Consider the following 26,047-nt stretch of genomic DNA (forward strand, 5'->3'; position numbering starts at 1 on the left):
CAGGTCATGATCTCAGGGTCGTGAGATTGGGCTCTGCGCTGGGTGTGGAGCCTGCTTGTGATTCTCTCTCCCTCTCCCTCTCCCTCTCCCACTGCCCCTCCCCTCCTAAAAAATTCCCCTTTATCCACTAATATTGTCCCAAACACAAGGAAAACCACGACTACCATATACTGAGAATTTACTCTGGAGCAAGCCCCCTACTGGGCACATTGCATCCTCACAGTAATGCTGAAAGACAGGTGGCATCATCCTGTTTCACAGATAAAGAAACTGAGCGTCAGAGCGGCCCCGCAGCCTGTGAGCGGAAGAGCCAGAATTCTCATCCACGTCTATCCTGATTCCCAAATCCAGTGCTCGGCCACTTTCTGCCACCTGCATTCTTCCCTTCAATCTGACTATCCTCAAGGATTTCAGAGCCAACTCCTACGCCTTAAGAGCCTTCTTCTTATCTGTCTTTATTTTCCCCTTGACCGTGTATTTTCACCTCTCTGCTTGGCTCATTCTCTGCTTCTGATGGGGGAAGGTATTTAGTTCCGTGCCTCAATTTCCCCGCTCATAAAAGAGAGACAGTAACAATATCTCTCCCATTAGAATGGTGGTCAGGATGACATGGGTGAACAGTGCCTCACTCAGATCAAGCCTCCATAAATACAATCGATTCTATATTCTGAACGTTGACTAACACTACCCCTCACCTTGACCCTGGGGCTTACACCTTCAGATGCGCTGACCACCCCCTGGGCTGGGTCTCGGTCTCCTGCCCATTATTTTACTTTGTCCAAGCTGATTTATCTAGCAACTCCTCCCCCATGAGGCCTCTGTCACCGTGCGTGCACGCATGTGCCCGCGCGCGCACACACACACACACACACTCTCTCTCTTTCTCTCCCCTTGCAGCCTCTCCAGCCACTAAAATTAGCTCCATCTCCAGTCCACGTCCCCAGCGTGTCTGTCCTGGTTTCTCTGGGCTCCCAGCCACTTGCCATACTGTGTCTCAGATGCCACACATTTTCTCTCTGATGCCACAGCCACTTCCCCAAACAAGGGGTACCCTGAGATACCACAGCAGGTGGGGTGGGAAGGAAGGGATTTCACCCATCTTCCTCCCTGTGTGTTTAAAAACAGCTGACGCAAGAGCTGTCTGCCCCCCACCCCTATTTCTAGTTCCGAAAGGTTAGAGAAAAGCTTTAGCCGGTGAAACCTTCAGGGCCCCAGTGAGTTAAATCTTGATTTTCAAACAATGGCAGAACAATGATCCAGCAAGTCTACTTCCAGTCTACACCCCAAAGAGCCGGAAGCAAAGACTCAAATAGCTACTTGCACACTCATGCAAATATCATAGCAGCATTACTCACAGTAGCCAAAAGGTAGAAGCAACCCAAATATCCACTGATGGATGAATGGATAAACAAAATGTGGTATGTCCATACAATAGAATATGGTTCAGCCTTAAAAAGGAGGGAAATGCTGGCACCTGCTCCAACATCAGTGAATCCGGAGGACATCATCCTGAGTGGAAGAAGCCAGTCACAAAAGGACAAATACTGCATGATTGCACTCACAGGAGGTCCCTAGAGGAGTCAGAACCATAGAGACAGGAGGTAGATGGTGGGTGCCAGGGGCTGGGGGAGAGAGGGGGGGAGTTAGTGTTTCGTGGGGACAGAGGTTCAGTTTGGGAAGATGAGAACGTCTGTGTGATGAAGAGTGGGGATGGCTGTATGACAAATACAAATGTACTTAATGTCACTGAGCTGGACACTTAAAGATGGTTAAAAGGGTACATCTTATGTTAGGTGTATTTCACCACAATTAAACTTTTTTTTTTCTTAAAGGAAAAACAATGAGACAAGCTAGCCAGGGGGAGACAACAGTGTACGTGGGCACAGAAGGGCCAGTGCCTCAGAGGCACTAATTGAGGCAGGGGCTTGAAGCCCCTGGAGCATTTTATTGGGAAAATTCATGTCATGGATTATTTGTTGAGCACCTGCTATGTGCCAAGTCCGGTTCTACGTCTGGGACACAGCAGCGAATACAAGAGACAGACGTCCCTGCCCTCATGGGGCTGAGATTCTCATGGCGGAGTTGGACAATAACCAACCGATAATAAATAAATGTGGTCTGGTAGCTGCTCATCAGGAGCGTGGAGGGAAATAAAGCAGAGAAGAGGGAGTGGGAATGTCAGGAGAGGGGCGAGCAAGTTATAGTTCTGAAGAATATCTGAGCAAAGCAAATGAGGGCAGAGTCAGGTGAAGACGTGGGGGAAGAGCCTTCCAGGCAGAAGGAACAGTCTGTGCAAAGGCCCTGAGGCTGGACCATGCCTGATGTGTTTCAGGGACAACAAGGAGGGCCTCCTGGGTGGCTCAGTCGGTTAAGTGTCTGCTTTCGGCTTGGGTCATGATCTCGGGGTCCTGGGATTGAGCCCTGCGTTGGGCTCCCAGCTCAGCGGGAAGTGTGCTTCTCCCTCTGGCTCTGCCCTTCCCCCTGCTTGTGTGCTTTCTCTCTCTCTCAAATAAATAAATTTTAAAAATATTTTTTAAAAAGGGATAACAAGGAGGCCCATGTGGCTGGAGCTCAGTGAGTGAGGAAGACAGCCAGGGGGAAATAGGGGCAGGCAGGGGATGGGGCAGAGCTTGTAGGGCCTTGTGGGCTACAGGGAAGACTTAGGTTTTTTCCTCCAAGTGAAGTGGGAGCCATGGAGGGTTATGAGCAGAGGCCGGACACAGCCGCCTTTGGGTGCTCACAGGCGCCCTCTGGCTGCTGTCAGGGAGACAGCCTGTGGGGAAAAGGCAAAGGGGGCAGTTAAGAGACCAAGATACAGGGAGAGCAATGATGGGGGCCGGACGAGAGGGGGCCATGAAGGTGGTAAGAAGTGGGTGGATTTCTGAGTAGATTCTGAAGATGGAGCCAACAAGATTCGCTAATAGGCTAGGTGTGGGGCCTGACAAAAAGAGGAATGGAGAAAAAGAGGAAGCCCTTGAGGCTTGGGGCCCCAGCACCCAAACGGATTTTTTTTCTTTCTTTTTTTTCCTAAAGATTTTATTTATTTATTTGAGAGACACTGAGTGAGAGAGAGAGAGCACAAGCAAGGGGTGTGGCAGGCAGAGGGAGAAGGAGAAGCAGGCTCCCCACTGAGCAAGGAGCCCGACGTGGGGTTCAATCCCAGGACTCTGGGATCATGACCTGAGCCAAAGGCAGACGCTTAACTGACTGAGCCACCCAGGCGTCCCTGGACGGATTTTTCTGAGACAAATAGGGTGGCAGGTCTGGGTGACAATGACGAAAGGTTTTTATAGGAGTGATATTTGATTCAGCACCTCACGTGTCAGCTGGAGATGGACCTCTAGAAACATGGAAACCGATTTGTACCAAGAGCCTTGGATCAAGGGCCTGAGATGGGCTAAGGCTGGCTTTGGTCTGGCTGAGGGTGCAGGTCAGAGCGTCCACCCGGGTCTTGCTGTCAGGGGAGCGAACAGGCCTGATGCAGAGGGCTCAGGAAGGCCCTGGCACAGAGCACATGCACAGTAAATATGAGGAATTATTATTATTAGTATTATTAGTATTATTATTATTATTAGCAAGAAAAATGTTGCTGTGTATCTAGCTAAACTCTCCCTGGCAGGTCCACCAGCCACGACCTCTTGGAGCTAAGTCATGCAGCCTGGAAGCGGAGTCTTCACTTCCCTGATTCCGGCATCTGATAATCCTGGAATCAGCATCCTCTGTTCCATTTATTGACTGTGGCTTTAAGAGTCAGGCTTCATCATTGAAATCCCAATCCTCCACTTCCTAGCCGTGTGGCCTGAGGCAAATGCTCTAGCTTTTCCAAGCCTCTGTTTTCTCATCTGTAAAATGGGGACGACAGCTTGCACCTCATGGGAAGCAGGGACTGAATGGGATGGTCCTTGTAAAGGTCCTTGCAGCAGAGAGCATGGCCACAGCCAGCGTCCCCATTATTACTGACCGCTTTATTTGCCCTGCAAATGAGGTACGACAAGCCCTATTTTACAGATGAGGAAGCTGAGGCTCAGAGAGGCAAGAAGATTCACCAGAGGTCAGCAGAGCAGGGGAGGAGAGCACGAAGGACCCAGCTGCCCAGGTTCACCCAGCTTCCTGCCCGGCCACGCGCCCTCCTCGGGCCTGTTCTTGTTTTCCCAACTGTATAATGGGGACAAGGGCAGCCCCTACAGAGAGGGATATACTTGGAGGATTAAATGAGATAATCTACTCGATGTTGAGGACAGCACTGGGCACATGGTAAGCTCTCAGTGAATGTCAGTGCTGATCTGTAATGTCCCCAGGTCCCCAAGGTGGACACTGAGGAAGCCCACATTGGTATGACTCTAGGGTCCAGCTCTTGATCATGGCTCTGCTGTTGAACCTACAGTTTAAAAACATGCAAGCCTTGCCCGTTCCTTTACAAAGGACTAAGAAATGTAAAATTAGGGGCTGTTCCCCAGTCCCTGTGTTCTCAAAGCCCCCACTGCTCTTGGCTTCCCAGGATGCCCCTTGGCAGGCACAGTCCCCCGAGTGAGGCCAGACTGAGAGTGGGACCTTCGCTGTTCCCGCGTCTTGGGCATTCTCTCAGGCTTCAGAGCAACATGACTGAAATTAAGGATGTCCCATGCTTCCCGCTGTCCATCCCTCAGCAATGCCTGGGCAAACCTGCCAAAGGGCATGGTTCTTTCTACCACCAGCTACGAACTCATTCGTTCATTCATTCATTCATTCATTCATTCAATAGATGTTTACTGAGCATCATTCTCAGGTTCTGTACTAGGCTCTGAGTTCAGTCTTTGTCCTCCAGAGGAAGAAGATGGGTGATTTACCCAGTATACAGATCCCATAAAGAAGGGACCTACACTGGCCTGATACTAGGCAGGGTGTAGGGAGGTCAGGAAGGCTTTCTGGAGGAAGAGACAGTTAATACCAGTAAACATATACTTCCTTGAGTCCCGTGAATGCTCCCCTTGGCACCTCAGTCCCCCTCCAAGTCCCCTGGACCTTCCTATGGTGCAGCAAACTAAAGATCTACACTTGGCACAAAAGGGGAGCTTCCTTTCTAACTGGTCAGTGCCCATGTCATTCCAGTTGTTATACTTTAAATATCACATTTAAATACTTTAAATATCAGAATTAGCTAGACACAGAGGAGAGAGCATATTCCAGACACAGGCAACAGCTTCTGCAAAGGTCCTGGGATGAGTGAGCTGAAGCTGTTGATGGAGGAAGCTGGCATCCCTCTCCCTATTTTCTCCCTCTAAAATGGAACTGTGGGGGTGCTTGGGTGGCTCAGTCAGTTAAGCGGCTGCCTTCAGCTCAGGTCATGATCCTGGGGTCCTGGGATCGAGCCCCACGTCTGGCTCCCTGCTCGGCGGAGAGCCCGCTTCTCCCTCTCCCTCTGCCTACTTGTGCTCTCTATCTCTCTGTCAAATAAATAAATAAATAAATAAAATGCAACTGTGAACAGAAGGAAGGCTGGCTCTGGAGCGGGGTGGATCTGCATCCAAGTCCTGGCTCCAGAACTTCCCATCCGTGTGACTTCGGACAAGTGACTCTTCCTCTCTGGATCTAGTTTTCCTCAACTGTGATAATATTCATGGAGCTGTGGGGAAGCTTGAAGGCGATGAGGTGTGTAAGGGGCATGGCCCATAACAGGTGCTCAGCTAATGGCAATTTCCTTTCTTGGAGGTTGACCTCCTGTTGGCCTGGGTTCTCATAAAGCTGGAGTTTTGGGAGGGAAGACAGGTGGAGGTTGCTTAAAAAGACGGCAGAAGCAAAACAGAGTTAGGACATGAAGAAAGGCTAGGGAAACGGTCTCTGCACAGATGTCGGCCAGTCTGGCCTCTGTCCCCCTGAGCTGACAGAATTGGAGGAGGTTTCCATCCAGCTCTGATCAGGAGCAGGTGACATTTCAAAAAAAAAAAAAAGAAAGAAATCAAAAGCCCAGTTGACATAAGGAGCCAGGCTGCATGGCTGTGAACTGTGCTGGGTTTACATAGCAGGCAAGAAATCTGCTACCTCACTTCAACTGCCCATGAGGGCTCAAAACTCAGGTATCAAGTCGAGATTTGATAAAAGCTGTGTGATCTTCCCCACCTTTAGTTCCCAGGTGGCCGTATGATGGGCCCTGGGCTCTCAACAGAGCCTTTGCTGACACTTTCTCTCCTTTTCACTGTGTGACTGACATGGTAACAATAACATGTCATCCCTGTTTCTTGCTACGAGTCAAGAATTAAAAGGAAGGAGAAGGTGTGGCACCAATGACTAACAGAAGTCAGGAAAGAAGTCCTCAGGGAACAGAAATCAGGGTCTCAATGGTCCCAGTGAATAACTTCTTCGATACACACCCTTTGCAATATGATGTATCGCTCCTCCCACCAAGAGATGAGATCTCTTGCCCCACCCCTTGAATCAGGACTGGCCTCACTGCTTGCTTTGGCCATCAGTGGTCAAAGTGAGGACATCACATTCCTGGGACTAGCCCTCCAGAGGCCTGTGTACTCCCTCTTTCTCCTAGGAACCCTGCTTCTGCCATATGAACAGGCCGACACTAGCTTGCTGGAGGAAAAGACCACGTGGAGCAGAGCACAGTGGTCCCAGCCAAGGCCATCCTAGACCAGCCTACAGACAGCCAACACGAAAACAGGGGAGCCACCCAGCTGCCCCACAGCTGACCACAGATGCATGAATGAGCTGATCTGAGATCAGATGAAGCACCCCACTGAACTGCCAACCCTCAGAACCATAAGCTAAATAAACACTGTCCTTTTAAGCCACTGGGTTCTGGCACTGTTTGTTACACAGCACTCTCATGGCAATAGATAGCTGATAACGAAGAAGCATACAGAAGAGATGATTATAAGGTGAATGAAGACAGTTTTAAAATAAAACATTCGACTTTAAATATACTCTTTAATCATATACAAAATCAAAAGTTAGAACAGTGTCTAGAATGGTTAGAAACGTGAAATACTTTCCCAGGCTCTCTCGGAGCTAGATGTGGCCATGCACGTATTTCTGGCCATGAGATGTAAGTAGAAGCTCGGTGGATGGTTTCTGGGAAAGATTTTGCTCTGCCTGATGTAAAAGTTGGCAGAGCTGGATGGGGTCATCTTGTCCCTGCTTCTTCCTGCCTGGTAAGTGGACATGATGGTAAAAGCTCCAGCAACCATTTTACAACCATGAGGTAAAGGCCAAGAGAAAGCCAAGAGATTGGCCAAGAGATGCCAGTGCGTGCCAACCAACACCCACTGCCAACTTTTTGTAATATGACAAAAAATAAGCCCCCATCTGTTTAAGCCACCACAGGTTGGTTCTTCTGTTACTCGCCATTTCTGGGCCACACAAGAACTCCACAATAGGAACATAAGAACAACACTTGTTCCTTATTCAGGTGTGAACACATGGGTTGCTGTGCCATCCTCAGTGGAGAGACTACCCTGCTAATGCAATTCTCACCTCATCATGAGAGAAGCCCAGTTTGCTCATTTCTCCCTTTCTGGAACAAATTCTACTCATCACTGCCAGCCAAAGACAATGCAAAATATTGCTAACTCATCCCCAATCTCGGACCCTGGATCCCACCTGGATCCTCTTTGGCTCCTCTGCTTCAACTTTCTATGCCTTTTATTCACCTGACCTCTATTCTTCTCTGCACAGAAGTCCCGTGCCCATCAGGCCAGGAAGGAGAGAGTCCTCTGTCTCCAGAATATTAGTGGAGCCCAAACTCCCCGAAGGTCAAGGGAATGGTTTTCTTTTTTTTTTTTTTTTTAAAGATTTTTTATTTATTTATTTGACAGAGAGAGACAGCGAGAGAGGGAACACAAGCAGGGGGAGTGGGAGAGGGAGAAGCAGGCTTCCCGCGGAGCAGGGAGTCCGATGCGGGGCTCGATCCCAGGACCCTGGGATCATGACCTGAGCCGAAGGCAGACGCTTAACAACTGAGCCACCCAGGCGCCCCAAGGGAATGGTTTTCAGCTGCCCCTCCTTTACCCCTTCCCTGCAGAGCAGCTGGTCTCACCTCCCATGTGGGGCCAACAGGGTGAGCTTTGTTTTCCTCTCATTGCTATAGACTAAAGATGAACTGACCCCCAAAATGCTTCACCGGGAAAGCTAAGGAGTTGAGCCACAACTCATGGCAGAACCAGCTAAGTATAGCCATCAAGACAGACACTGTGGGTGCTGTGCCCGTGTCCCACATCACTCACTCTGAACGTCTAGGATGTTCTGGCCACAGAAGCATGCTTAGTCTGAGTGCAGGGCAAACCAGGAGAGCCAGGGAGCTCATGCCCCAGGAGGATCTCCCAGCCCAGCCCCCTTGCTCCTTAGGTGAGCTAACTCTAAGGGACGTGTGCTACTTGCCTCCCAAAGTTCTCCAGAGAGATGAAGCAAGCACCAGCTGCCAAGGGCACTAACTCATTGGCTAATGTAAACTTTACTGGCTGTCTTCTCTTCACTCTCTCACCCCTCTACTCTCCATCTGTGTTTCCTGGGATCTACAAACAAGCTACTGGCCTTCAAATCTTTGTCCCAGCATCAGTTTGAGTTCTGGATTGCAAACATCAGAAACCAGCTGTCTGTCTTAGGCATCAAAGGGATTTTTAGGAAGCTCAGATAAACAGCCGGAGTCCAGAGGAGGGGACTTGGAAAGGGGGCAGGAGCAATGCAGCCAGACCGACAATCCCCATGGCAGCACGCTGCCAGGAAGGAACCAGAATCATCCCTTCGTGTTTGAAACATTCTGCTTTCCAATTCCTGGGTCAGGGAGTGTGTGACTGGTTGAGTTTGAACCACACGCCCTGATTACCAAGGGGTGGAGAGAGGATGACTCCCCCTTCCTGAAACCTTCGGTTTGTGAGTGAGTGTGGAGCCCTGTGATCCAGGAGTACTACTCACGGAGGGGGGGTTCTCCCCAGATTGGAAGAGGGGGTTAGATGTTGCATGCCAAATTATCAGGAGCCAATGTTCTCTACAGCGAACTAACTGGTCTGTGGAACTGGGCCTGGAGAAGCACTCATAATTATTATCATCATTATAATTATAGTTATTAGTGTTAGAATAGCTAACAGCACTGAGCACTTATTCTGTGCCAGTTTCTAAGTGCTTTACATGTATTACCTCATGGAATCCTACCTTTTGAGGTAGGTACAACTCTTATTCCCATTTTACAGATGAGCAAGCTGAGGCCCACAGAAACACCAAAGCCCTTCTCCCTTTCTCTTCAAACCATCCCTCAGTAAATACCATCCATAAACCCACCCCCCCACGTGTCAGACATGAGCTCATTAAACCTTTCAAACAACTCTACAAGGTAGAGCACGATATCCTGTTTTCCAGGTGAGCAAGCTAAGATCTCAGGAAGGCACAGTCACGTGCCCAAGATCACACAACTTGGGAACGGAGCTGTGTGTTGAATCTGTTCAAACTCCTGAGCCCATGGTCCTAACCACCATGTGTGTGTACTGGCTGCCCCCTCTTCTAGAGTTGCCTGCACAAGGAGAAGCTGACTGGCAAACCAAGGTTGCACCTTGAAGCCTCTACTATCCGAGTACCTTTTGATGTAGGACTCACCTCTGAAACCAAAATTCACCAGACATATCACTACCGAGAAGTCATGCCAATTTGAACCTTTATTTCTGCTGCCCTGGTGCATCATATCCTAGTTCTATGGGACAGAGCCTCTCAAGTGAATTTCCTATATATCACCAAGTAAAACCATCCCAAATGTACCTTCCCCATTTCATGAAGATCTGTCCAGATGTTCCAGTATGATGTAACTAGAATTTTATTTGGAAAGAGATACATAATAATATGTGATGTCCATTTTCTTCATCTTTCTAAACATGCTCACCATTTCACTCTCCTGATAAAACAACAACAATAACAACAAAAACAAAAAAACTTTTGTAAAGGAGAGGAAAAAGACCCAGAAAATCAAGCTAGTCCCCTAATGAGGTCACCCAACCCTCAAACCCTGGTGCAGATGGTAGAAACTACCAAAGCTTTTCCTCCTTCATTTGCTTTTCAATCAGACCTTTGCCACCAAGATTTCATGCATCCCCATCCCCGCTATGGACAACCCTTTAGAGTCACTCTTTTCCTCCTAATTACAAAGTCCCAAAAGCTTTGGGAAGACCTCTCTTCGGCTGCAACTCATGTGGCTGACTGTGGTTTGCCTCTCTTCCTAACCACCTGTCCCCTGAATCTTCTGTTTCCTTCCCTGATCCTCTTCCTCCCTCAGGTCCCTCAGTGTGGGTGCTCCCTGACCCCATGTTCCTGTCCATTATACCACCAGGCCTGTAGAGCTCAGGCACTTTCTGGCCTTAACCAACCTCTTTGTGGATGACTCTCAAGGCCAGACAGGCCAGGCAGGCTTTAACCCTATCTACGTCTGTCTAAATGACATTTCGACTTTGATGTCTTTCAGGGACTTCGGCATGACTGAAATAAATTCTCACTAGAAGTGCCCTGTGCCCCTTGCCCCTGCAATGGCACTACCATTATACCAGTCAACAGTTGATTATCATGTTCTGGAATATTCTTTTTTCTGGGAAAGAGTCCTTAAATCCATCCTTCCTTTCCTATTTCCATTATCATCCCAAATCATCCCAGACATGGGATCACCTCAATTCTAGGACTTGCTCCACCACAGGAATCCTCCTTCCCCTCTCCCTCCTCTTGACTACATTTTATTGCTAAAAATTATCCATCTAATCTTCACCTCAGCTCAGTGGGGTTAAGTAAGTATTAACATGAGCCTCATTTAACAGATAAGTAAAATAAAGACTAAGAGTAAATCATTTGCCTGAAGTCACACATCTTCTGAGCAGGAGAGTCAGGAATTGAACCCACATCCCCAAAGTGATGTCTTGTCTTACATGGGAGAGTTAAGTTCTGATTCTGAAGTAAGTGCACAAAGGAAAAATTGTATAGACTCAAAAAACACCCTCAACAAACCTTTAAATCATCCATAAAGTACAATATGTATGGTTTTGCATATTTAAGGCTGGGCAGTAATAAGCATGTGTAATATGGACAGTAATATATGATATAAAAGAATGTCAGTAGTATGCTTCATTTGACAGATACCGCTAACTGTCCCAACAGCCATTTCCCTCTCCCTCATCTTTCTTACAAGCAGAACTAGCCTCCCATAAAATGGCAAAAATGCCAGACACGCATGTTTCTGGTCTGCCCTGAAGCTGGAAATGGTCATATGACCCAGGTATAGCCAATCAGATGTAGAAGGAAACCTGCTGGGAACTTCTGGGCAAGATTTGTTTCTCCCAGATAAAAATGAAAAGTCTCCAGTGAGAGTTTTCTCTCCCAGTCATTACTTTCCTGCTTTTGAATGAGGCCGTGAGAGGAGATGTGGCAGCCATTTTGCCACCCTGGGGCAACAAATCATGAGTTCAAAATTCAACTCACTGAGCGGGGTGGGAGGACATCACTGAGCCATTCAACTAATCTCGGTCTACAGATTTGTGGATTTCTAAGTCAGGTAACAAAAATTTCTACTTAATGCTAAAGCCCCTTCTAGATGTCTCTTCTGTTACTTGAAGAGAAAACATTCCTAGCTGATATACTGTGTTCTAGGAAGAACATGAATCATGTTCATTCCTTGGAAAAAACTCACTAAATGCAATGGCAGGTAGAAATGACCTCACTATTTAATTATTATATTCATCCTTTTTCTTTTTCTATGTGTGCCAATTACATAACAATGATTTTGTATAAGTCAGATTTGCATAGAATGCAGTTCTGCTACACACTTTGCAGTTTCTGTTTTGAAAACATCCAGGGCTATTTCCTATGAATCAAAACTCATCAGTCTAGTTTACAAAGACCTCTCAGTCTGATCCGTCCTGTCCTCTCAATCTTATAATGATTCAACATCACGTCCCTGGCATACCAATGTGAAGCAAAGGAAAGCAGCCCCAGCCACATTTTAGTGCTCAGAGCAGGACTTAAGAGTTTTAGGTTTCCTTCCTGCCTCTGTTCCTACTGCCAGAGTTTCATGTCCTGAAATTCTGTGGGTGGCCTCCAAATATGCCTGTGAACAGTGAAAACAAAACAACCCATGACCTTCGGCACCAATCATGTCTCTTCAGCACCACAAAAAAAGTGACTCCTAAAATCAAAGCTTCTTAGGGTGGAAAGGACTCCCAGGCATGAAGTATTTGATACTTTTTAGCCTGTGATGTCTCCGAAAGAAGTTTAAATGTAGACGAGTTACACACTTAGAAAATATACTCCAGCTGTCTGGTTCAGTGCGCAACCTGCACAACTATACACAGTAGGCCTGAGAACGCACCCCTGCTCAGACCACCCCCCCCCACTCAAACCTGTTCATTCTTCTGCCACTTCATTAGTGCAAAGTAGCTAACAAAGCTGGTTCCAGAGGAGTTTTAGTCCATTGAGAGCTCAACACGTAAGACACGCCATAATTCCTGGGGCAGGACTACAACCAATGGGAGGGCTTATCATAGCTGCAGTACATATAATAGTTAAGTTGACACTTCCAACTGCCCTCCAAAACTGCATCATCTGATCTAGACCAGGTGAAATGCAGGGGCACTTAGGAAGGGGCTTCTGTGCCCCAGTTTATTATACACTGACACTTCCCTCAACATTGGCAGGTTATTGGTACCATCGACTCAGTCATTCTGTCAAAAACATCTGTTGAGCACCTACTGTGTGCCAGGCACTATTCTAGGCATGGGGGAATAGCACCATGAGCGAAAAAACCAAATCCCCTTCTGCAGGGAGTTTACTTAGTGGAGGAGACTGGCAGAAAATCAAGTAAAATATCTAGTTTGTCGGGAAGCAGCCAAGTGCACAGAAAAGAATCTAAATAGAAGAGAGGACAGGAAGTGTCAAACGTGTTGGAATTGTAGATAAGGAGCCAGGGGACACTGGCATAAAGTCTTAAAGATGAGGAAATGGATTGAGAAGAGCATACCAGGTTTGGGCACTACAAGTGCAAGGGCCCTGAGGTGGAAACGTGCCTGAAGTGTTCAAGGAGCAGCGAGGAGCCTGGTGCAGCTGGTGCTGAGTGAGCGAGTGTGGCTGCTGATGAGGGTGGGAGGTGACGGGGGCAGATCATGCAGGTCCTTGTGGGCTGTGATGAGGACTTTTGCTTTTACATTGAGTGAGACAGGAACCATGAGAAAGATGTGAGCAGAAGAGTGATTTGATCTAATTTATGTGTTAAAAGGATCCTTCTGGCTGCTTGTGTTGATAACAGGCTATGGGGGAGGAGGGCAGAAGCAGAGAGACCTGGGCACAGCCTGCTCCAACAAGCCAGCTGAAAGATGATGATGGCTCAGCCCAGTTGGTGGCAGTGGAGGTGGAAGAAGACGGAACCTACAGAATTTGCAAAAGGATTGACCATGAGGGAGGAGGTGTCAGATTGTTAGCCAGAGCCCCTGGAAGGATGGAGCTGCCGTCCAATGATGTAAAAAGACAGGAAGAGAGATATGAGAAGGATGCACATGAGTTCAGTTTTGGACATCTTGAGTGTGAGATGTCTGTGGACTGAGGCCTCCCCACATGGGGACTGCAAGAGAGCTCTGGGCAGAAGACTTAAGTTTGGGGAACATAGGCACAGAAGGTATTTAAACCTTTGAGATTGGCAGATATCACCAAAGGGCTCATTATAGCCAGAGAAGTCAAGAAAAATGGGGCTTTGATTTTCCTAGACCCTGCCCCCCAAACCTCAGCTTTACCATTCTACTACATGACCGCACCGAAGGCGAAGGCTTGTGGTCTCTGAGTCAGGCCCAGGTCCTGCTTGGAGAGGAGACTGTCCAGTTTCTACAACCTCTGTAACAACAGAGCATCTCCAATGCCTGTAGTTCCTCCCTGCATAAAGCAAAGCAGTGTCTCTCACTTGGTAGCCTCTGCCTCAGCCCCAGGCACCCACTTGCCTCCCGTTCCGCTGAGATTTCCTCTGCCCGCCAGGCATCAGCCTCCCTGCCCTGGTGAGAAGAGAGGAGTCATTTTGCCCTGCAAACTGTAGAGGCAGTGGCCAGATGCCTCTCTGGAGGCAGGCTGGTGTTTGTCATAGCAATTCAAGAGGACAAGACCTCGATCAGCCCCTAAACCTGCTGAGAGATGGATGGCAAGGTCTTCTCCAGCCACACGAGGAAAATGGCCAAGAAGCTCAGTATGGAGCAATGTCACCTGGCCATCTGGTCCTCACTCAGTCCCCTCCCCACTCCAGTCAGGGGCGGAGGGAGAAAGGAGGACGTCTTTATCTGCTGAAGTGTGCTGTGCGCTGTCCAGGGTGCTGAAATCTCTAACCCGCTAGGCTTCAAACTATTATGGCTCCAAGACGAGGACTTTTGGGATATGATCCATGGAATTAAAAGGGATAAACTAGAAAGCAAGAAGTCGGTAAAGGGTGCGCTAATGAATGGGTATCATCGTGAGCAACTAGTATTCAATCCTGTGAAAGGCCCTTTGAGAGGTAGAACACACCTCCAAGTCTTCTCACTGAGCAATGGGGAAGCCAGGCCTATTTATACACTGACTCCCTCTCTCACTGGTTAAGGGCTGCTCCTGGGGGTGTTAAACGTCTGTCATGTGGGCTGAACAAACTCCTGCAATGCTGGAGAACACCCTCCAGCACAGATGCAGAAAGATGAGAGCACTGGAGGTACAAAGAGGTTAGCTTGCTTGGAAACTGCCCACCACAGGTAAACTCGGAGGTGAGTGGGACGAATATGGACTGGGGCATTTGCAGGACCTACCACACATATCCAAAAGAATATGTTCTAATTTCTTTCCCTTCAATTCATCAACTCCCATTTATGAAGAACTCAGAAAGGTCCAGGGGCTCAGTTCACGGTGTCAGCCACAATGTTGCCTTCTCCAATCTCTATCACAGCCCGAGGAGGCAGACACTCTCCCTTTTTCCAGGTGAGAAAACAGGTTTGGAGGGATCCAAGTACGTTCTCAAGTTCCTCACTGGCAGAGATCCCTCCGACTCTGAAGCCCAGGTCTTAACCATTGGTATATGCCAGTCTCCCATTTGTGGACCTCTCTTTTGCCGATTTTTTTTTTTCCTGCTATAGTGGAGTCCAAGATGCGGAAGAAAAGTAAAGATCCTCCTGACTTCCCTGGAAAACTTGACTTTAAAGAAATAGTGTAGGACTCAAGAACATGGATTCTGGCTCCAGATCCACCTGAGTTCACCACTTATGAGGTAAGTGACATTGGGCAAGATGTTTAGCTTCTTTGAGCTTTCATCTGTAAAGTGGGGGTAATAGTGGTACCTAATTCAGAGGGCTGTAAAGATTAACTGAGCATATACACATGTATAGTATATCATGTTATAAAGTGTCTTCTAAGTTCTAATTTGTCAATGTTCCCACTGCTATTCATAACAGGTATTATGTTCATAAGGATACTGGGCTGAATATAGCTCTTTGAACTTAACTTGGGTCTCAGGTTATCCTAGTTTTAGGGCACTGTCCCAGTAGAGTGGTTGAGATCCTGATCCACCCTTTACTAGGTGGGGGACCCTTTGTAAGTAGCTTAACCTCTCTGAGCCTCAGATTCATCTCTAAAAAAGGCTTGTGCAACTAAAATGTGATAATGCACATAAAATTGTTAATATAGTGCTGGCACAAAACAAATGCTTAATAAATGATGGAAATAGCATGGCAGCCAACACCATTACTATCACTGTCACTGTATTACAAGATGGAGAGGCTAGCTCCTACTGCTAGGAAGTGAGGCTGTTCCTGGTGAAACACAGTTCAGCAAATATCATGACAACCAAATGCTTTGATCAATAAAAAGATCAATGCTCTCTCAATGATAAAACTCTCTGAATGATAAGAAGCATTTGTGCCATGGTAGGGAATCCTTCTGATACCAAGGGTGACTGATCCATGGGGGGAGAAATTAACGCAGACAAACATTAAAATAAAATGCAGCTGGTATTTATAGGAGCTGTTAGTTGGTCTCATGAGTTAGAGTGCCAATTGGTTTTGTTGTTGTTGTGTTTAGAATGCTGTTTTTATTTTCAGGCAACTCAAAACAGCAACATGGGAGGCGAAGAAAGGAGGAGAGAGTGAAGAATGGTGACATATGTTTGTTAAACTGATCAAAGGGAAGACAGCATGAGGTGTGTGACTCGCCATTCTGACCCTCGGTCCCAGTTTCTTAAGCTGTGTAAGGGGAACTGGGCTACTATCTGAGGCTCCCTTTCTATCTCTCTGGAAAGGGGCCACAGGCTGGGTACTTGGACAGAAGTAAGGAAAAAGCAGGGCTCTGATGGCAGAAACTCGGCAGGGGGGGCATTAATCATCTATACCACTCCCACTGCCCCCAAACTGGGGTTCCAGACTCCTTAATGTGAGCACAGCTTCTGATTCTGGAAGTTTCCTGATTTGCCACCATCTCAGTGTAACTTTGACTTTGGGCAAATAACTCAGTCTCTCTGTGTCTTAACTCCCTTGGGAGTGAAATAAAGGGTTTGGACCTGCCAGAGTCCATTGAGTCCTAAAATTCAGTGATGCTATGAAACCAAAGCCAACGTCCTCTCCTGATGGTCCCTGAGTAGTTGGGTATTTTCCTCACTTATGATCCTCAACAAAACTGCCCAAAGCCTGGGGCAGCTGGTAGGACCTTCCAAAAAGGAACCGTCATTTTTACAGAGTCATGAAATGTCAGAGTTGGCAAGGACCCAGAGTTCATCTGTTCCATGCCTTATCTGATGTCAGAGTATCTGTCATAGATTCCTGGACTGTTTAACTATATCAATGCAATGGTCCCCATCTCCATAAACAGCTTAGTGCATTTTCCAGAACACTCTGATTCTCAGAAGTATTACCGCTTTGCAGCCATTTATTTTACTGAGCACCTATGCCAGGTACAGGGCTAAGCCTGTGAACACAAAAACAACTGTCTTCATCCCTACCCTGGTCATGTCCACAATCTCCTTTGTTAACACACACAATTGCATTATTTGACCTCCCAGATGTTTATGTATATATCTAAGCATTACAGTCAAAGCTCTGTCATCTCAGAAATACAGCCAAGCTTCTGAAATCTTCCTCTTACACGATTTCAATTTAACGATCAGACCTTCAAATACAATAGAAGCACACTTCAAAGGGGTTTGATAAAATTGCAAAGTTAGAATTTCTCTGAGGCCTTGAACTACACAGAACAAACCAAACTCCACGGGTACGATACTTTCTGCCAAACTTTACACAAGAAGAAGGCAAGAATCTTATGAATCCATGAAAAATGAATGGTGTTTTAATGCTGCAGTTTGCTTAGAAATGTAAGACAATGAGTTAATCAAAAAGTGCTCATTAAGGCCATGTTGTCTCAGGTCAGGTTAATACACTCAGGTCCCCTCCCCCTGGAACACAGAACTAAGAGTGTACAGCATTTGCCTGGTAGCACCACTGCACAGAAGGTTGAATTTGTGGGGCTTGCAGTCCCTACTCTCTGTTCTTCAATTGCAGCCCAAGAGGAGACCAAGCAGCCCCTTGGAATTTGAAGTAATGAAATTTGAGCTATGTGTTTGATTTGAAGGAGATAGAACCAGCAAACAATAAGGAAGGGTGGCTGATTACAGGAGAAGCAACAGGGAGACAAGCAAGAGAAAGGAAGGCAGGAAAAATGAAGTGGGAAAGGAAAAGGGGTAAGAAAGGAAAAGAACGGTGGCTCCTTATGGTGTTAGGAGCAGGACCCCCTGAGAATCTAATGAAAACTACAGACCAGAAAAAAATATATATACACATAATTTTTGCATGCAATTTCAGAGGGTCCATGAATCCTATTAATTCTAAGGCTTTCATCCTTAGGACCTATTTGTTTCTGATGAGAATTTCTTCTCTAGAGCCTCATCAGATGTTTAAAAACTAGGGGAAAAGATCAGCTTGTTGTAATCAAGAAGCAGATGCAAACGCCCCAGTGGCTAACTAACTTATCACACGGCCGCCTTTCAACTTAATGACCATTTATTGAGGCTTACTATATGCTGCATGGTATACGAGCTTCTCTGGATGTTCCAAGAACCATGTTATAAAAAACCAGGGATTTTTTTTTAAGACTTCTTCCTGCCAGCAAGGTCAAGCCAGCCCCTGCCAGCAAAAGTCAGCCCCTAGGGAGTATAAATTGGCACAACCACTTTGCAGAGCTATTTGGCAATGCTTCGTGAAGCCGAGGATGCACAGAGTACACAACTCAGCAGTTCCACTCCCAGGTAGATGCCCTAGAGAAATCCACCGGCAAGAGTGAGGGGACAGCTTGGTTCAAAATAGCCCAAAGCTGGAAACAACCCAAAGAGATAAATACATGGTAGAATATTCATACTGCAGAATACTATGCAGCAGGGAAAATGGATGAATGAGACCTAGTCTTGTCAATCACAAGGTGAGGGCAGAAGGAAGGCTGTAGAAGGAAATGTTTACAGAGAAACTTAAAACTGTGCAAGAACGCACTATATATATTTCTTATATACTTATGTGGTCAAAATGTAAAATAGGTACTACGTATTTCTCATACCCTTATTTACATGTATATAAAAGCGTAAATACATAACTGGAAATGATAAACACAAAACTCAGGAAGTGTTTCTGCATGGGGAAGGGAATGGAACAAGGCCAGGAAAGAGAACACAGGGGACTTACACTGTATGAGAAAGGTTTCATTTGGGGGTGCCTGGGTGGCTCAGTTGGTTGAGCGTCCAACCCTTGGTTTTGGCTCAGGTCATGATCTCAGGATCGTAGGATAGAGCCCCGTGTCAGGCTCCACACTCAGCATGGAATCTGCTTGAGTTTCTCTCTCCTTCTCCCTCTGCCCCTCCACCACCCCACCAACTCTCTCTCTCTCTCCCACCCTCTCTGTTTCTCAAATAAATAAATCTTAAAAAAAAAAAAGAAAAAGAAAGGTTTCATTTTGATGGTAGGCTGTTGTTCTATCACCTCCCTGTCCTCCCCTCTTCCACTCTCTCCCTCACTTACTCTGTTCCCGCCACTCTGGCCTCCTCACTGCTCATCAAACATACCAGACACAGCCCAGCCTCAGGACCTTTGCATGTGCTATTCCCTCTGCCTGTCACTTTCCTCCTTTAGCTATCCTCAAGGCTCATTCACTCACCTCCTTCAGGTTTTCATTCAAATACTGCCTTCCCAATAAAGTCTTCCCCGGTTTCCAGCCCTCCTGCTCATAACACATCCCATCCTTCCTCTGATTGATTGTTTCTCTGTAGCCCTCACTGCCACCTAACACACTAGATATTTATTCATTCACTCATTCATTCATTTAGCTTTTCTTCACTACTTGACTATCTGTTGCACAAAAGGAGGGCCTTTTATCTGTTTTGTTCACTGCTGTGTCCCAGAGCCTGGTATATAATAGATGCACAAAAAATATTCATTGAGTGAATATTTGCATACACAAATATTTGTTACATTATTCTCTATTTTTTGAATGTCTGAATATTTTGTTATACACTTTTTAAAAAAAGATTTATTTATTTATTTTTTAAAGAGAGAGAGAGAGAGAGGAAGCACGAGTGTAGTGGGGAGGGGCAGAGGGAGAGAGAGAGAGACAGAATCTCAAGCAGACTCCCCACTGAGTGCGGAGCCTGATCCCATGACCCTGAGATCAGGACCCAAGCCAAAATCAAGAGTCAGATGTTTAATGGCCTGAGGCACCCGGACGCCCCTTTGTTATGCACTTTTAACAACAACAACAACAACAAAGTCAGCTATTAGGATGTTTCAGAGACAAGTTTCCTACTAAGGTAAGAAAAAGGTGCCCAACACCACAACACGTCCTTGGAACCTGCCAAGGTCCCAAGCCACAGGACTATGGGAACAACCAACAGAGGACCCTCAGGGAGCTCTCAAGCCCACTAGAGCTAGCCCAGGGTACCCACAACAGACCATTCACATCTGAATGCCTCTACCAAAACAGCCCAATATGACAAAGCCCTTTTGGGAAAAGCAACATTGCTCTGAAACAACAAATGTGCTCAAAACCTGAATTGCAGGAGCCCAGCCAACACAGCATGGGGCCTAAGACCCATGACATCTGCCAGGAGAGACAGGATCTGGAACAGCAACAGAGCCTACAGGAGAAATTTGATCCTAGAAGAGAATTACGACCCCACAGAGGACAGCTGTGACCCCACAGAGGAGAGCTGTGACCCCACACAAGGGAGCTGTGACCCCACAGAGTAGACCTGTGACCCCATAGAGGGGAGCTGTGCCCCACTGAGGACAGCTGTGACCCCACAGAGGACACCTGTGACCCCACAGAAGGGAACTATGAGGAATGAATAGGGGTCTTGGAAGACAAGCCAGTCTTAGCTTCGAGGAGAGGAGTGGGTGGACAGAGGAGCCAGAAATCAGCACAAAATGGTAATGTCTATGCTGGCATCTGTTACAGGACTTTGGGGTCCCTAACAGAGCCTGACTGGCTACTCAGCAAATCCACCTTCCTTTCTTCTAAGCACAGTCTAATGTTTCTCAGCTTCCCCTGCAGTGATGTGTGTCATGTGAATAAATTCTAGCCGAAAGAATAGGAAGGGAAGAGGCATGTGCCAGGCCTGTAAAACCTCCCTAGTATCACTTTGCATCCTCATTTCTCTTTTGTGGTTTGATGCATACAAGCACAAAGTTCTCGGAAGCTGTGAGTCAACAATGAGGAGCCACAATGTGGTAAGGGCCTGGGTTCCCTCAATCACTGCTTGGAGGAGAGAGCCCTGCCAGCAAGGAACAACTATTTTGGACTTTCAGTGAGTGATAAATAAATTTCTGTTGTGTGTAAGACATTACCCAGTTTTTTCTATTGTTGTCATAACAGCTAGCGTTACCTTATAGAGAGGGTCCCTGGTGGAAAGTGTATACACACTCACCTTTCAACTATGGTGCGCTATACACAGATCCAAAAACTCTTCTAAGGCACTCACTGTACCTTATCTAGCTTGGTTTTCTCCATAGCCCTACCACAAGCTGTTGCACCCAGAAGTCCTCAACAAACATTTACCAGCTGGAAATCAAGATCAACTTGGAATAAAGGCGTCTCCAAATGAGGCAAAAGGATCACACATGCACAACAGTTAAAACCTTGAGTTCTGGAATCACATGATATTAGGTTCAAATTCCAGTTCCACTAGCAGGGTGATCCTAGGCAAGTTTATATCTGTGCTTCGGATCTCTCTGTGGTCCCATGGGAATATTAATATTTCCTAATTCATTGGGTTGTTGTGAGGATTAAATGAGAGAATGCACAGAAAGCTCTTTGGAAGCAGTCAACTCTAATAAGCCATTATTCTAATTGTAACCAAAAGCATCTGCTGCAACATGCAGCCAGGGTACGGAGACAGGGTGCAAGAAGGCAAAGGCATGATGAAAAAGAGCATGGGGACTCAGCCTTCCCAAGCCCAGCCTGGACACACCAACCATGATGTTTCCAAAGTCTTTATAGTTTGAGATAATTCTAAGAAACACAGCATGTGACACTTACCCTGTCAGCACCACCACAAAGTCCATCACGTTCCAACCATTCCTTAAGTAAGAGCCTTTATGGAAGGCAAACCCCAGGGCGATGATTTTAATGCCAGCCTCGAAACAAAAAATTCCAATGAAGTATGGTTCTGTATCATCCTGGAAGGGAGAGAAGGTAAGGTCAAGATCTTTGGCTGGGTAGAGGGTGGCATGACTGGGGACCTGGCCCATCCAGAGATCTCTACCCATTTTTCCTCACCTCTCCAACCCTCCAGCACCCACTGCCCCCCAACGCATCCTTATCGGAGTTCTTTTGCCTGAAGACTTTGCAACAGAAGCAGAAGCATGGAGAAGACACCCTCCTTCTTTCCCTTTGGCCAACCTCATATATCACTTGGTCAAACAGAGTTGTTTGTTTGGATCCGTGGTATCCAGTATAGCAGCCACGGGTCACATGTGGCTATTTAACTGTAAATTAATTCAAATGAAATAAAATAAGAATTCAGCTTTTCAGACACAGTAGCCAACATTCCAGTGACTAGTATATTGGACAGTGCAGATGGAGAGAATTTCCATCACTACAGAAAATTCTACTGGAAAGCACTGGTTCAGTATGTTTGTCACATGCACCACTCAAGGCCTTTAAGGTTAGACCCTGTACACCAACCTCACCCCCGGATCTGACACCCGTGAAGGTTCTCAGCTGGTATGCACCAGCACAGCAATTCAGGTTGCTAAAATATTGGAGTAATACTTCTGCATTTGCTGGCAAATGGCCAGTGTCCCAGTCCCCAGCCCCTCACTGAACCTCTTGCCAGTTTCTGGCTTCCAGCTGATAGTTTATAATATTTGAAATCAAGCTATGAGCTCCACTCCATCAGATCCCCTACATGGATGTTTTCCAATCTGTTACAAAGTTTCTCAAGCTTCAATCCTTTCTGCCTTCATGATTCTTTCCCTATCAGCTTGCCATGGTACTACTATTTGCTTCCTAGTTTTCCAGCTGACTCTCTTTACTTAGCTTCATCTTAAACAGAAATTAAAAAAAAAGTCTTGAAATCGTAAGTTTTATAGGTTAGTGATATGTGTTAGAATACCTGTTATAATTCATACCTATTAAAATTTAGATGTCTTGAGAACCATCTATATTTTGTGGATTAGGAACGAGTGGATTCTTACATGCCCCTCTACCCACCCTTGAGCTATTACAGCTGGATCTGAAAAGGTGACAGAAAGGAAAAAAAGTCTTCTTCATTGCACTGTCAGAATGCCAGGAGAGGAACCAGGGCACTTGGGGATGGATAGGGGGATCGAGAAGGATCTTAGTGCTAGTTTACAGCTCTGCTGAGTTTCACCAAATGAGTAAATTTGAATGAGGACTATGAATGTCCCCCAGAGCTGATATCCATGACAGGAGACAGAGAGGATAGAAGAACAAGCCAAATGACACCATATACAAGCAACCAGGCTAACATCAGAATGTGGGACATACCTTAGGGTCATGGGACTGATTTCTGCCATAAGTCAAGGGCAGGAGTGAAAACAGTTGCTTTAGTTTAAAAGGCTTAAGCAGGGATGCCTGGGTGGCTCAGTCAGTTGGGCTCAGGTCATGATCCTAGGGTTCTGGGATCGAGGCCCATGTTGGGCTCCCTGCTCAGCTGGGAATCTGCTTCTCCCTCTACCCCTCCCCCTGCCTGTGCTTGTATACTCTCTCTCAAAAATAAATAAAATCTTTAAAAAAATAAAAGGTTTAAGTAGCATAACAAAATCTAGACCCTGCCTGGATCCTGGTTTGACCAAACTGACTGAAAAATGCTTTTTCTGAGACAACCATGAAAATCTGATTCCTGACTAGGTCTTAGATGGTTCCAAGGAACTGCTGTAAGTTGTGTTGGGTGTAAAAATGTCACTGTGGTAATGGAAGAAAACGCCTATATTTTTTAGCAATGTAGACTTAAGTAAGTATATGGCAATGAACTGACAAGTTGTCTGGGATTTGCCTTCAACAATTTTGGCCAGGAAAGACAAACCAATGAGATGCAAGGGGCCAGAGGAAGCAAATAAGGCAAAGTCTTGACAACAGTTGAATCTGGGTGAGAGGTTCTTAGAGGGGTTCATTGTATTGTTCTCTCCATTTCCATGTATAGTCAACATCTTCCACAAGAATTTTGTTTCTAATATGATGTTTCTATGGACAATGTGAACACTTGTTACCCACTGCCCTCCTGGTCAGCATTGGGTTTGCCTGGTCTGGTGAGCGGGTGAGTCATGAAGGCATCTCTCTCCCCAGATTATTGGTGTTCATGAAATTTAGGCTTCCCAGGTGGGGGGCTCATGATCCAGCTCTTGGCTCCAAGACTGAGAGCCCACTCTGCCCTCTGCCCCATGGCCACGGCAACTTGCCTCTAAAGCAAAGAGAGACCCCTCAAGAGAGACATCACTCACCAGTCGTTCAGACATTGGGGTCTTGTCATCATCAGGTAGGTGTTGCTCCAGAGCAAGGACAATGCAGTTTGCTATGATGGTAGCTAAAATCATATATTCAAAGGGAGTATGGAGGAATTAAGGAAAATCTTTCCAGTTTGTTTACGCTCACAGCAAAACCCAGCAGAAGGTAGAGAGATTCCCCATACACCACCTGCCCCCACACATGCACAACCCCCCCCAATTATCAACATCCCCCATCAGAGTGGTGCATTTGTTAGAATCAATAAACTTACACTGACACATCATTATCACCCAAAGTCCAGAGCTTACATCACGGTTCACTCTTGGTGTTGAACTTTCGGAGGTCTGGACAAGTGTATAATGACTTGCATCCACCATGAGAGTGTCCTATGGAGTAGGCCAGCAGATGACTTTTTAAGGAAAATGTAGATGTTATTCTTCCATCTCACCTCCAACATTCATAGAGCAAATATTAATTCAGCACCTACTGGGCTCCAGGCCCTGTTCTGGGCACTGGGGACACAGCTTACAGTAAAAGAAACAAAAATCTCTGCTCTTGTGGAGGAGAAGTGAGTGTGTGAGATAACTACACATAAAGAGCGTTACGAGGTAGTGAATGCTATGCAGAGAAAAAGCAGGTTGGGTGTTGCAATGTATTTATTTATTTTTTTAAAGATTTTATTTATTTATTTGACAGAGAGAGACACAGCGAGAGAGGGAACACAAGCAGGGGGAGTGGGAGAGGGAGAAGCAGGCTTCCCGCTGAGCAGGGAGCCCGACGTGGGGCTCAATCTCAGGACCTGGAGATCATGACCTGAGCCAAAGGCAGACACTCAACGACTGAGCCACCCAGGTGCCCCTGGGTGTTGCAATTTAAAGTAGAGTCGTCAGGGGCTCCTGGGTAAGTTAAGCATCTGACTCTTGATTTCAGCTTAGGTCGTGATCTCAGGGTCGTGAGATCAAGCCCCGCATCAGGCTCTGTGCTTAGCAGGGAGTCTGCTTGAAATTCTCTCTCTCCCTCTCTCTGCCCCTCCCCCTGCTCACATGCACTCTCTCTCTCTCTCTCAAATAATAAATAAGTAAATCTTTAAAAAAAATAGAGTGTTCAGATCTGACACCAAAAGCACGATCAACTAAAGAAAAAACAGGCAAAAAAAGTAAAAAGTAAAAAGACAACCAACAGAATGAGAGAAAATATTTGCAAATCATGTATCTGATAAGGCTGGCATCCAGAATATATAAAGAACATTTGTCACTCAAGAACAAAAGGCAGTCCAATTAAATAATGGGCAAATGGCTTAAGTAGATATTTCTCCAAAAAAGATACTCAAATAGCCAATCAACTACATGCAAAAATTCTCAATATCCTCAGCCATTAGGGTACTCAAAATCAAAACCACAATGAGCTACCACTCCACATCCACTAGAATTAAAAAAAAAAAACCACCACCCAGAAAACAGTAAGTGTTGGTAAGGATGTGAGAAACTGGAACTTTTGTGCATTGCTGGTGGGAATGGTGCAGCCTCTGTGGAAAATAGTTTGGTGATTCCTCAAAAAACCCACAGAATTACCATATGATCCAGCAATATATATCCTAGGTATACACCCCAGAGAACTGAAAAGCAAGTACCAAAACACATGTTCATAGCAGCACCATTCAAACAGCCAAAAGGTGGAAGCAAGCCAGATGTCTCTCAGTGGATGAATGGATGGACAAAATGTGGTCTATCCAGACAACGGAATCATCCTCGGCCATAAAAATGAAGTACTAATACACGCCACAGTGTGGAGGAACCTCAAAAACATTATGCTGAGTGAAAGATGCCAGACATAAAAGGCCACACACTGTACAATTCTGTGTATGTAAAATGTCCAGAACAGGCAAATCCAGAGAGTCAGAAAGCAGATGGGCGGTTGCCAAGGGCCGGGGGAGGGGGTTGGGGAGTGACTGCTTAATGTTTTGGAACTAGATAGATAATGTACAACAAACACTCTGAATATACTAAATGCCACTGAATTAGTCACTTAAAAATGGTTAATATTGTTATGTGAATTTCACCTCAATAAAAAAAAATAATATGCTGGTCAGGGCAAGGCCTCTGAGAAGCTGAGCTTT

The 26,047-nt window shown here is 46.2% G+C and overlaps 1 protein-coding gene across 9 annotated transcripts in view; it reads right to left on the reverse strand.

The window, feature by feature from the left end:
* The window catches only part of CACNA1A (calcium voltage-gated channel subunit alpha1 A), a 282,305-nt gene that overhangs the window by 148,377 nt on the left and 107,881 nt on the right, over window positions 1-26,047 (reverse strand). For 8 of the 9 annotated variants that reach the window (XM_032396091.1, XM_032396095.1, XM_032396096.1 and 5 more), the window contains 2 exons: window positions 23,928-24,033; window positions 21,502-21,641 (listed from right to left, as the gene is read on the reverse strand). In XM_032396091.1, the coding sequence (XP_032251982.1) occupies window positions 21,502-21,641; window positions 23,928-24,033 (246 nt within the window). Of the gene's footprint in view, window positions 1-21,501; window positions 21,642-23,927; window positions 24,034-24,202; window positions 24,293-26,047 lie in introns of those variants that run through there. The other variant, XM_032396100.1, reaches the window with a different exon arrangement.

Source organism: Phoca vitulina, unplaced genomic scaffold (assembly GCF_004348235.1).
Source record: "Phoca vitulina isolate PV1807 unplaced genomic scaffold, GSC_HSeal_1.0 scaffold89, whole genome shotgun sequence".
NCBI classification, from domain to species: Eukaryota; Metazoa; Chordata; class Mammalia; order Carnivora; family Phocidae; genus Phoca; species Phoca vitulina.